The 13,809-nt window shown below is 40.0% G+C and overlaps 1 protein-coding gene across 4 annotated transcripts in view; it reads left to right on the forward strand.

The window, feature by feature from the left end:
- Positions 1-13,809, forward strand: part of SLC22A15 (solute carrier family 22 member 15) — a 118,214-nt gene that overhangs the window by 29,752 nt on the left and 74,653 nt on the right. For all 4 annotated transcript variants that reach the window (XR_009504292.1, XR_009504291.1, XM_059928593.1 and 1 more), the window contains exons 3-4: positions 10,251-10,383; positions 11,021-11,185. Coding sequence is in view for 2 of the 4 variants with exons in the window: in XM_059928593.1 (XP_059784576.1) it covers positions 10,251-10,383; positions 11,021-11,185 (298 nt within the window). In the remaining 2 variants the exon portion in view is untranslated. The remainder of the gene's footprint in view (positions 1-10,250; positions 10,384-11,020; positions 11,186-13,809) is intronic.

Raw genomic sequence — 13,809 nt, forward strand, 5'->3', positions numbered from 1 at the left:
CCACATATAAATGAGATCATACAGTATTTGTTTATCTGTCTTTCTCTGTCTGACTTATTTCGCTTAGCATAATGCTCTCAAGTCCCATTCATATTGTTGCAAATATCAGAATTTCCTTCTTTCTCATGGCTGAATAATATTCACATGTATATATCACATTTTCTTTATCCACTTATCTATTGATGAATATGAGGTTGTTTCCATATCTTGGCTATTGTAAATAATGCTGCAATGAATATGGGGGTGCATATGTCTTTCCTAGTTAGTGTTTTCATTTTCTTTGGATAAATACTCAGAAGTAGAATTGCTGGATCATATGGTAGTTCTATTTTTAATTTTTTGAGGACTCACCATACTGTTCTCCATGGTGGTTGAACCAATTTACATTCCCACCGACAGTGCGCATGGGTTCCCTTTTCTCCACATCCTCACCAACCCTTGTTGTTTCTTATCTTTTTGATAATAGCCATTTTAGCAGGTATATCTCATTGTGGCTTTGATATGCATTTCCCTGATGATTAGTGATGTTGAGCACCTTTTCATGTACCTATTGGCCATCTGTATATCTTCTTTGGAAAAATGTCTAATCAGATCCTCTGCCCAATTTTTAATCTGATTGTTTGAGGGTTTTGCTATTGGATTCTATGAGTTCTTCATATATTTTGGGTATTAACCCTTTATTAGATATATGATTTGCAGATATTTTCTCCTGTTCAGTAGGTTGCTTTTTCATTTTGTTGATGGTTTCCTTTGCTGTGCAGAAACTTTTCAGTTTGATATAGTCCCACTTGTTTATTTTTACTTTGGTTGCCTTTACTTTTGGTGTCAGAATCCAAAAACTTATCTCCAAGACTAATGTCCAGGAACTTATTACCACCTATGTTTTCTTCTAGGAGTTTTATGGTTTCAGGTCTTACCCTCAAGTCTTTAATCCACTTGGATTTTTTTTTTTAATCTTTGTGTATGGTGTAAGATAGGGGTCCAGTTTCATTCTTTTGCATCTGGTTTTCTCAACACCATTTATTGAAGAGACCGTCCTTTCCCCATTGTATATTCTTGGTTCTTTTTTTGTAAATTAATTGACCATATATGCATGGGTTTATTTCTGGGCTCTCTATTCTGTTCCATTGATCTACATGTCTGTGACACATCTTTGATATATATTTTTATTACTCAGATGTTAATTTTATTTTTAGGATTATATAAGCATGCAATCCATTTTAAAGCAATAATTAATTTTTTCAAATTATATTTCTGCCGTGTCAGAAAAAATGATTTGATTTGTGACAGTTCCTTAAAGCTTAAGGTTTGATGATTTCAAGGGAGATGCTTAAAACATATTTTGTTACCACCTTTAAAACTTATCTCAAGCTTCACTCAATCTGTGGTTGATCTAGTCCATACTAGTGGTGTCAGATAATACCTGCTCATGGATGAGTCAGCCTTAGTATATCCGGCTTGAATCTGTTCTGTTCTCTGAGGTCTCCACCTTGTCCAGCTGGCCTGGATCACTGTAACGACCTTGACAGGTCTTCCCACACCCATGCTTACAGTTACTCTTCCATTCTCTGAATTGCAGCTAGAGCAACTTTTCTTTTTTTTTTTTTTAAATTTATTTTCTTGAAGTATAGTTGATTTATAGTGTTGTGTTAATTTCTGCTGTACAGCAAAGTGAGTCAATTATATATATATATATATATATATATATATATATATATATACCTTCTTTTTTGTTTTCTTTTCCATTCTGGTTTATCACAGGATATTGAATATAGTTCCCTCTGCTATACAGTAGGAGCTTGCTGTTTATCCCTTCTATATATTGTAGTTAGAGCAACTTTTCTTGACATACACCAATACTTTATCCCTTTTTGAGAGATGCCATTTATTCTTAGCCTCTAAGCAGTAAGAATCCTAATATTAAACAAAAAACCTCCCAGATGCTTCCTTAATACCCAGTCAGTAGTTACTGTCTCAACTCTTTGCTTCTGCTTGCCTGCCTTTTTTCCCTCTTTAAGAGCTGGAAGGCCTGGCATGGCACCTGGCTCTGTACTCAAACCCATATTTGCCATATTTATGTTCCTTTCGTCTTTTCTTTTCAAGGCACCTACTCTTGGAGTCTATCCCCAGTTGTGCCCGATTTTCTCTCAGGTCTGCTTTCTTTAGATGAGTGAATGATTGTACCAGTGCTTTTAATGCTAGGCTCCTTATATCCTTTTTGAAAATGCAGTATGATAAATGAACTTAAGAACTCAATATAGTGATTGTGGTAAGCATATGAACAAAAATACAGATGTTGGTTATGAAACACAAATAGATTTAGCTATAGCTAGGTCAAACTGAGGCACGGAAAACATTTTGTCTTTATATTCTTCCCTTTCTGTTAATGTATGGGAAAAGAAAAGTAGATTTCCTGCTTTTTCAATTTACAAGTGATTTTTCAATTTGAAGTGAAATAGTATAAAAAGGAACATTCTGCAGCTTTAGAATTTGGCTTGTCATTAAAAATAATAGGAGAGTCATCACTGTAATCTCTAGCCAATTAAGGGTTTGAGTGACTTATAAATTTATGATTTTTAAATGTAAAGCCTCATAAAGAACACATTTTTCAAGAATGTCACAGTCATCATATTTAGGTTTCTTATAGTTTAACTTCTGGTATCCTGGTGGTATCCTGGTTTTGGTTTTACCTTGTTACTAAGTATTGACCAAAGGGACAAGAAAATAACCTAGTAATTGAGTCTAGCCTGGTGGGTGACCTCTTTCTAAAACTGTAAAAATAGGTCATCCCCCAATACATTTTCTCAAATACTGTAAGGGTCACTCTCCTAGTGTATTATTGATATATTTTGTCTGAGCTTTGATGAAATGAAACTCTTTAGATCATATAGTAGGTATGTGATAAGTATGTAAACTATATTTGGAAAGTTTTTAATATTGAAAACAAGACAAAACATTTAAACCAAAATTGCTCAATATTAGGGCACGGGGAATGTGGAAAGTGGATTGTAAACACATTGTCGTAAGTGCTTGACTTGGCATTCCTGAGTCAGCCATCCCCCGTTCACCTACATGGGTCAGTGAGATCTCCTGGGTTCCATTTTTCACATTCTCTAATTTGCTTTTTTAAAATCTGGCGGTGCTTTTCAATTTTTCTATCAGTTCCTGCATGTATTCCAGAAGAAGTAGGAAGATGCATTAGCCCAGCCAGCATTGACCTGAAGAAAAACTACTAGAAATTACTTTGACACCTAGAACTGGCAGCCTAAGAATTAGAATTTGAAATTTGCTGGTCAAACATTCCTTGGGCTATGTCTTCCTAAAATTGCCATCCAAGTTGATAGTTATCCAGTTGCTAGAAGGATAGTATTACAGCCTTTTTGATGAGTTTGAGAAGTTCTGCAAATGTGGTTCACGGGGTAGTTGATGATGGAGCAGCCACGTTGGCCTCGCCTTATTGATTAAACACAAAACCAATCAGTGTGAGCCTGAACCTCTTGGCCATGTAAACAGACCAGCAGAATTGAGGTGCAGGATAGTCAAAGCTAAACTTGCAGGCCAGATTTTAAAGGCATGAAAGCACCAAAACAAACGCTAAGAATATGTAAGACATAAAAGCAAGTATTTGAACTCCAGGGTGTTAACAAGGCCTAATTGTACTTGTTTTTTATTGGCCATTGTAAGAGAAGGGATATAGCCCTGTGACAAATGCAGCCCTGTCTTCTCTAGGCCAACCTAATATTTAATATTTGATTCATTTTTCAACCTGGAAAAATATCCTCATATGCATTCCTTGTAAGTTGAAAATTCTATCACAGAACTATCCATACATCCAAAATAAGTTAATTTTTCACAAAACAGAATTTCTCCTTCAAATTCTAAACCTCTTTTAATCATTTTATGTGAAACTTTAAAATGTATTTTACCATTTCCTTTACAGATCCTTAAATCAGGGCTTCTTAACATGACTTAAGCTTTTTTGATGACTCAGGCCATGCTTCCTATAGTGTTTGGTAACTGGAGGCCTTGAAGAGGTTGAAGAATGTTTGGAGTAGGGGTACTGGAGGAAGTGGGTAGAAGTCTAGGGAATGGTGAGTGGGCTGTTCAAAATCAAGATTTTAGAGGTGATGCTGTTGTTGAGGATGACAAGGTCCAGGGCAGGAATTCCTAACCTGATGGCCTATGAGAATCATCTGGGGAACTTAAAAACATATGCAGTGCCTGGGCTCTACCGCAGTGTTGTCAGGGACCCAGCCTTTGACTTCACTATCACTAACAAGTGACCCTCTTCATCATGGCCTCAGGTAGAGCTCCAGCTTTTTTTCTTTTTCTTTTTTTTTTCATACACACATTATCTTTTTATTTTCTAATTTTTTAAAATTAGAGTTGATTTACAATGTTGTGTTAGTTTCAGGTGTACAGCAGAGTGATTCAGTTTTACATATACATATATATATATATATATATATATATATATACATATATATATATATATATATATATATTCTTTTTCAGATTCTTTTCCCTTATAGTTATAACAAACTATTGAGTAGAGTTCCCTGTGCTATACAGTAGGTCCTTGTTGTTTATCTATTTTATATATAGTAGTGTGTATATGTTAATCTTATCCTCCTAATTTATCCCCTGCCTTCCCCCTTGGTAACCAGAAGTTTGTTTTCTATGTCTGTGGGTCTATTTCTGTTCTGTAAATAAGTTCATTTGTATCTTTTCTTTTTCAGATTACACGTATAAGTGATATCATATGGTATTTGTCTTTCTCTGTTTGACTTACTTCACTTAGTATTAAAATCTCTAAGTCCATCCATGTTGCTACAAGTGGCATTATTTCATTCTTTTTTATGGTTGAGTAGTATTCCATTGTATTTATATACCACATCCTCTTTATCCATTCATCTATTGATGGATATTTAGGTTGCTTCCATGTCTTGGCTATTGTAAATAGTGCTGCTGTGAACATAGGGGTGCATGTATGTTTTCAAATTATGGTTTTCTCCAGATATATGCCCAGGAGTGGGATTGCAGGATCATATGGTAACTCTGCTTTTATTTTTTTAGAGCTCCAGCTTTCAAATGGACATTCTAAGCAGAAGGGTAGTAGAAATAAAGAAGGGGAAAAGGGCTGATCAGCCATCTCTTAAGACCTGTTCCTGGAAGCTGCCACATGATGCTTCTGCTTACATTCATTGTGCAGAACTTGATAACGTGGCCGTCCTAATTGTCAGGGATATTGGGAAATTTATGCCCAGCTAAACATTCTCTTCCTATGGAAGAAAGGAAGAGTGGCTATTTCCAAACGGGCTAGGTTCTCTGCCCTAGAAAGGTAGTAGGTTACACGGTCTAATGATGTGATCTTCACATGAGCTGACAATTTTGAAGTTTGGCTGTCTGCTCCCATCTCAGGTTCTCAGGTCCATGGGTGTAAAAGGAAAAACAGCCTCCAGTTGAGAGGGATCTGTTTCAGTGAGTGATTTCTTCTGGGGACAACCAAATTTCAATAAGGGCAAGAATGGAAAGTACAGAGGAGTTAAAGAAATAGGGGGATTTCCTGATGGTGACATTATTTCACTACCTACCATCCTCCTATGTCTTCCTTTTCTCCTTAACCAGCATGTGTTTTGTTATTACAATAAACACTCCTTTGCAAATCCCTGCAACTTCCTGGTACCTCTCTCCCTGTGGAATACTCCTGGGAACCCCCCAACTCCCCACCTTCTCCTCACAAAATGGATAAGTACAGAACTCAAGTGTGCATTCGGTATGGCAGTCGTGTGACATTTCCTGTGAATGGGCCATGTCCCCTTCTGAGAAGGGCCTTTCTTCTTCCTCCTTCTAGCTCCCCCTCCACTTACACTCCCTTCAACAGTCGACCTCACTTGATATTTCAGTGAAAAAGCAATGATGCAATCCAGCAAGGGTTCCTTTACTACCTGCTTCTGAACCCACATTCTGCCTTCCTCCCACTTACAGTGGAACCTCCCTGCTTCTACGAAAGGCTACCCTCTCTACTTGGTACACTCAAGCCCCTTCCTTCTTGCTTTTCCAAGTACTTTTCTCCTGCACGGATAGCTTCTCTACTGGATCGTTCTCATCAATGCACACACATGTTAAAAAACACGCCAATAATCTCTGACCCCACCTCCCTGTCCAAATACTGTCCCATTTCCTGGCTCTTCTTCACAGCAAAACCTATGGAACCCATTCTGTGCACGTCTGCTGCCTGCAGTTCCTCAAGCTCGTCCAGTTCTTCAACTTTCTCCAATCCGGCTGCCATCTGCACTCTACTGAAATTGCTATTTTTTAAGTGTCCATTTTGTTTCCAAATATAACTGCACATCTCTGTCCTCATCTTAACTTGACCTCTAAAGCAGCATTCGACATAACTTGGCCACCCCTTTCTCCCTGAATCACATCTCCTCTTGTAGTATTTGTGACACCACCCTCCCACCTGTTTTCTTGCTCTCTGTCTGACCCCTGCTTGTGAGTTTTCTGTGGTGGTTCTCTTCTACTCAGCCTCTGAATGTGGAAGTGTCCTGGGCCTCTGTCCCGAGCCTTCTTCCTTATCTCTAGGTTCATAAGCCCTCACGTCCTCTCCCTCGAGCTCAAGACCCACATCCAAATGTTTGCTTGGCGTTTCCACTTGGGTGTTTTTTAGGCATCTCAACCTCCACGTGTCTAAACAGAACTCTTAACTTTACCACCACATACCTGATATCCCTTTGCAGCCCCCTCCATCTCAGTAAATGTCATCACCATTCACTGAATGGCTGAAGTTAAAAGCTTAGGTTAAATCCTGACTCTCCCTTTCTCTCCTCCCCGCTCCACATCTCATTCATCAGCAAGTCCTGCTAGTTCCACCTTCAAGATCCATCCCACATTCATGTAATTCATGTAATTCATGTAATCCCATCACCATTGCTTTCATCCTAGTCCAAGCCCCCATTATCTCCTGAACTATTGCAGTAGCCTCCCTGCTCCCACTTTTCCCTGTTGTAATGCATTCTCTAAGTGTGGCCCAGGCTGATCTTTAGAGACATAAATACAGTAATTCAATGTTTTCCCTTTGCACTGGAATAAAATCCTAGCTCCTTACCGTGGCTCAGGGCCCTGCGTGACCTGATGCCTGCCCACCTCTCTGGCCTCATTTCATGCCACCCCCATGAGAGGCGCCCTGATGTGTCTTCGCCTTAGGGCCGTTGCAGTTATCTTCATGTTCTCCAAACAACTTTTCAGGGTTGGTCACTTTCTCATCATTCAGGTCACAAGTGTCACCTCCCCAGAGAAGGCTTCCCTGAGTACCTTATTTAAAGAGGTTTCCTCCCAGTCTCTCCCTTTGTGTTTACTTGTTTAATGTCTAGCTTACGCTACTGGAACTTATACTCCATGAGGGCAGGGACCAAGTCTAGATCGTTCGCATCTGTATTCCCAGGGTTTAGAATAGTTATTAACCTCTAGTAGAAACTAATCAACTATTTATTGAATACCGGAATGAAAAAAGCCTGGAATGTAGTTCAGTTTTTTTAATCATATCGCTTCCATCACTCTCTTATTTAAATTATGACGGCCACCAAGAGCGGTAACTGCCTGATTACTATTTCTAAGGGCAGTGTCACACTAGACTACTATTTCTAATCCATGAAGAGCTAGGAAAACCAGTTAGTTAATCTTGTTAATAACCGCATGTGAAGGACAGAAGAACTTAGAAGTAAAGCACAGCATTAGTGAGGGGCATTATTCTTGTTTACTTTCCAGTGCCTAAATTTTTGTGTGTGTTGTTGTTGCATAAAGATGTACAGAAGCTGTCTTGTCAAGATCTTTATCAATCTTGTCTTACAGGAAATACAAGAGAAGGAGAGAAGTTAGATGTGCTTTGGGCCATAATGACTGGTTGTCAAAGTGTGGGACAGGAGTGGTCTGAAAGACAGAGAAGGGACAACTAAGGGGTGTCTCCATGTGAGTTTTCGAGAAGGGGCTTTCTTAAACCTGTCTTTGCTGAGCCTAGGAAGGGGGCTGTGGAGGGGAGAGACGAGCATTCTCTTGGTTCTCTGAGGTCACCTCTGAGACACAGGTTGACTTTTATCTTTATAACCAGAGATCACAGTAGCACATCACTAGGCAGGACTTTAGATAATGATATTTTAAGCAGAGGATGATTACTTTCTCTTTGAGTTTATAAGTTTTCCTAAAATAGCAGGTCATAGTGCTCAAGGGATTATTTTTTATTGTGGTAAAATATGCATAACGTAAAATGTATCATTTTAAAGTATACGGTACAGGGGCATTGAGTACATTTGCATCTTTGTGCAACCATCACCACTGTCCATCTATACAGCTTTGTCACTATCCCGAACTGAAACTCTATCCTCATTAACCAGTAACTCCTCACTCTCACAGCCCCTGGTAACCACTATGCTACTTTCTGTGTCTGTGGATGTGACTACTCCAGGTAAAGGAAAAACACTCCTCTGGTTTCTCCTCTACCGGCAACTACTTCCCTTCAGACACTTCTGCCGCCAAATATGGGTGGGCGGGAGTGTGTGTGTGTGTGGAGTGGGGGAGGTTCCCACATCAAGCCGTTCTGCCACACCAGCTGGGTGTCCCTGCAGTTCAGTTCAGTTCTGACACCATCTACCTGGAGTTAGCGTCAGATCCCACAGGTTAGGGTTCAGTCCCACAGGACTGCCCCGCCACCCCCTTCAGACACCAATCACACGTTCAGGCTGCTTCCCGTGCTTCTGATCAACTGACTATAAATCAGAGGGTCCTATGGCCTCCTCCTTCAGTTAGATTAATTTGCTAGGGCAGCTCACAGAACTCAAGAAAACATTTTACTTACTAGATCACTGGTTTATTATACAAAGATATAACTCAGGAATAGCCAGATGGCAGAGATGCACAGGGCAAGGTATGGAAGGATGGAAGGGACACAGAGCTTCCATGCCCTCTCTGAGCTGACCACCCTCCCAGCACCTGCACATGTTCACTAATCCAGAAGCTCTCCAAACCCCTTCCCTTTGAATTTTTATGGCGGCCTCATTACGAAGGCATGATTTATTAACCCACTGGCTGTAGCCAGTTGATTCAACCTCCAGTCACTCTCCTTTACCCAGAGGCCTAGAGGGTAGGGCTGAAATCCCAGCCCTCTATTCACACGGTTGGTTCCCCTGACAACCAGCCCCCATCTAAGGGGCTTTCCAAAAGTCACCTCATTAATATAAGCTCAGGGTGGTTGCAAGGGGCTTGTTATAAATAACAAAAGACGCCCATTTTACCTTTATTGCTCTGAAGCTTTTCCAGGACCTGGGAAAAAATCTAAATATTATAAAAAAATGATATCCCTGTGGTTCTTGCATAGGAAATTATGAGGATTTCAGGAGCTGTGTTCCAGGAACAATGGATAAAAACCAAATATATGTTGCTTATTATAAATTACAATATCACACTCATAATTGGAATCATACAATATTTTCCCTTTTTGTCTGCTTATTTCACTTAGCGTAAGGTCAAGGTTCATTCATGTTGTAGCTTTCCAGAATTTCATTCCTTTTTAAGGCTGTATAATATTCCATTAGATGTATATACCACATTTTGTTTATCCATTCATCAATGAATGGACATTTGGGTTCCTTACACCTTTTGGGTATTGTGACTAATGCTGCTATGAACCTTAGTGTACAAAATCTGTGAATCCCTGCTTTCAGTTCTTTTGTGTATATACTCTGAAGTGGAATCACTGGATCATAGGGTAATTGTATGTTCCATTTTTCAAGGAAGGTACTCAAGAGATTTTAAACCCATTAATTTATTGGAGAAAAGGACCATTCATTTTTTGCCTCATATATGTCTTGTAAAATGTTAGGTGTCAGAGAAATGGAAATTAATGGGATACGGCTCCTCCTGTCTAGAAACACAGGGACTTAGGATGAAAGACGTGACCAACAGATGAGTAAGTAATTAGCTATTACATACCGTGCTCAGTGCTGGAACAAGATGTGTATAGACTATTGTGGGAGCACTTTATAATAATGATTTCTGGGGTTCCTGAAGACAGAAGCTCCTTGGGTGTTGTCCTGGATGGATGTTCTACTGAATTCCATTTAATAGTGGTAATGCAGTGGAGAAGTTCCAATATTCACGTTTTTGTTGTTCATTTGGTTTTTTTAATAGCTAACTCCATCCATCCATCTTTTCTGTGACCTAAATGTCTGCCTTTTGTGTTTTTCTTTCTCTAGTGGTTTTTAATTGCCAACAGATCTTACAAAGTGAGTGCAGCAAGCTCTTTTTTCTTCAGTGGTGTGTTTGTGGGAGTTATCTCTTTTGGTCAGCTCTCAGATCGGTTCGGAAGGAAAAAAGTCTATCTCACAGGTAATCTCTTAATGTTCATGGACTGAATAAGAGGAGTTATTTCCCTAAGGTTCCCAGGGAAATAATAAGGGGACCATTTCCTTAAGGTTCTCAGGGAATTGCCATGTGGACCCAGAAATGATTTTTATTTCACTGGCAAGAGGCTGAGTTGATTCTGGCCAAGCATTTTAAAGTGACCAGCATACCCGAGGAAGGCCAGATATTTGCACTGTAAGCTTTTCATGGTGGCGAATATTACAATCCCTGGATTCTAATTCATGCCATGTTTCTAAGGAGAACAAAGATTGAGGCAGTCTACTAGATCCATTTCCTTATATCTTGTGTGCTGATTCATTTCAGATGAGCTCTATAGGACTCAGCTTAGTCCTCTTGACAAGCTGAGTACGAGCTAAGATTTTTCAGTTTCCAGCATTATTGTTAATAATTGAAAACTGCGCATGACAGAAATCAACTTGTAACAAAGAAAACCTCAGTTTTTCTTGATAGTCTATAAGAGAAACTATTTTAAAAAAATAACATAGCTCAGAAAATTTAAATTCACAAAGATTTATCTTTACAAACTAATGAATATAATACACTACGTTCATCAAATGCTGTTTTGCCTCTGAATTATTGAATAGTGTTCTTCTCTTTCTAGGTTTTGCCCTTGACATCTTATTTGCTATTGCAAATGGATTTTCCCCCTCGTATGAGTTCTTTGCAATGACTCGCTTCCTGGTGGGCGTGATGAATGGAGGGATGTCCCTGGTGGCCTTTGTCCTGCTGAACGAATGTGTGGGCACCGCCTACTGGGCACTCGCAGGTACTGCTTCAATCCATGCAGACATGGAGATGGGGAACTGCTCCAGACAACTTGATAGGAACCAGTTCAACCATCGAGTCTAAAAATGCACTCGGACTTGAGGTGCTCTATCCAACTATTAGATTTGCTTTCCTGAGTTTGTTCTATATGACCTTGAACGAGTCATTAGTCATTTTATTTGTATTCCTCTCTAGATAGTCTCCCATGGGGCCTGCCTCACAGATGGTGACCTTGCCCCTATCCGCACGGATTGCCTAAGGGCGTTCGTTAACTGCTTTTTCCCGGGAAAGTGAAAAATAGTGCAGAGGAAATACTAGAAACTCCTTTCTCAGTGCCTTCGTATTGTATTGTATTGTATTAAATCCTTGTCTCATAGGCCTTTCTGATTTTTACTGGTCTCTTCAAGTTAATAGTACTCTTGTATTTCTTTAATGATGTTTAAGTTCCAAAATAGAGGCCATATTCTGTATTATTTTTAACTATCCCATCATCTTCTTAAGAACTACACTATAGTCAAATGAATGATTTTAAAAGCTTCCTTGACTTAAAATAATGTCTTAGGAGAACAACTGCACTAAGACTCTACTTTGTGGACTGTAGGTTTGCAGTGAGAACTTTGTTTCGCTTTCCATTCATTTGACAATTACTGAGTGCTATTGATGATCTTGTACTAATATGGGAACAAGTTGACTGTGGGACTGTAGAAACTTGCCTGCCTGAGGATGTGGATGAGACCGTGCCAGCTACCATTTGCTGAGCATCTGTTATGTGCCAGGTACCATGCTAGGCATCTGACTCATATCTGTAATATTCCCAGAGCCTACAAGCTAAGAATTTCTACCTTCATTTTACAGATGAGGACACGTCACCTCTGAAAGGAGGGGTGATATGCCCATTTTCACACAACTCATGACTGACAGGGCTAGGATGACGCCAGGCTCATGTTGTCCCACTGTTCCCTGAGTACTCCCCTCTTAGATCTTCAGTGGGTCACCTTATACGAATACTGGTCTGCTTAGCCTATTTTTCTCTCACTTGGTGGTGTTTTCGAAGTTGGTGAGGGCTAACGTATTGAGCTGGAAGACAAAAGCTAAATAAAATAAATTTTGCTCTATTTGTATGTCGACCAAACTGCTGTCCAAGCTGAAGGACACAGAGGGTTGGACAAATTAGAATTAAGGTGGGGAGCAAGAGACACCTGCTCCATCCTAGCAGGACAGACTTCCTGCCTGTCACTTACACGTGGTGCTTTTTTATGACTCACTTTATCTATAGCAGCTTTCAAAGCCTTTAGAGATGGGCTTCTTTTTTCCCTAGCCCAGCTCCTAAGTCAGGATCAGTGAGAAAGTGTCCTCTGAGTCTTCAGTTTGCATTGAGACTTTTAAGGTCACTTTTTCAAGTAGTGGGTTCAGACTTGCTGGGACTTCCCAAGAAATGAGTAATGATCGTGATCACGACCACTCACATTGTCCAGGGGAGACACAAAGGCACCCTCTCCTGGGGTTTTGGTTTTCCTGAGTCTAAAATCTTGCTCAGGGACTTCCCTGGTGGTGCAATGGTTAAGAATCTGCCTGCCAATGCAGGGGACACGGGTTCAATCCCTGGTCCAGGAAGATCCCACATGCCACAGAGCAACTAAGCCTGTGCACCACAACTACTGAGCCTGTGCTCTAGAGCCTGCGAGCCACAACTACTGAGACTGCATGCCACAACTACTGAAGCCCGCGCGCCTAGAGCCCGTGCTCTGCAACAAGAGAAGCCACCGCAATGAGATGCCTGCGCAACCCAACGAAGAGCAGCCCCGCTCACTGCAAGTAGAGAAAGCCCGCAGGCAGCAACAAAGACGCAGTGCAGCCAAAAATAAATAAATAAATAAATAAATTTATTTTTTTTAAATAAATAATTAAAAAATTAAAAAAATTAAATCTTGTTCATGTAGAGCATCATGAGTACATATTTTTCATGTACCCATCACATTCCTCTATTAAAATATTCACATTTGACTCTAGTTGTTCCATGAAGAAGATGCTCTCTTACAAAACACATATACTGCCCCCACCCTACCCAATTCTCTAGGACTATTCCTGTCCTGTTGCATATTTTGGGCAAAAAGAAAGACCTCCTGGTCTCTTGCTTCCTTGCCATTCGGCCTAAAGACAGTGAAAAGACTGCTCTTAAAACGCATTTACCAAAAAAAAAAAAAAAAAAAAAAATGCATTTACCTTCCATTCTTGTCCTTGAAGCTGAGTTAAGATGAGGCTATTAAAATTTCTATAGCAAAGGGAAAAGGGAGAAAGGAAAAAAACCTGCAACAGTGGTATCAGATGGTTGCCAAATTCAATGTGAAATTCAGAAGGAGCTTGAGAGAGTTCCCTGAAGGCCAGTGCACTTGACCTGCACCAGGACAGAAGTAAGATTCTGGTGCCCCTGGAACTCTTTTGTGAGGAGCTTCCTTCGTCCCTCTCCCATGAGCCGAGTCTTCCCCAGAATTTTGTCCTTGGCCTTTCTTTCTAAGCTGTTTTCTCTCCAGCACAATTTTATACACTCCTATGGCTTCAGATACGCTCATGAACTGCAAGAAACTGGGAAAAAAACCTAAAAGGTTAGCAATAGGGGATTAGTTG

This window comes from Balaenoptera ricei, chromosome 1 (assembly GCF_028023285.1).
Source record: "Balaenoptera ricei isolate mBalRic1 chromosome 1, mBalRic1.hap2, whole genome shotgun sequence".
Classification (NCBI taxonomy): domain Eukaryota; kingdom Metazoa; phylum Chordata; class Mammalia; order Artiodactyla; family Balaenopteridae; genus Balaenoptera; species Balaenoptera ricei.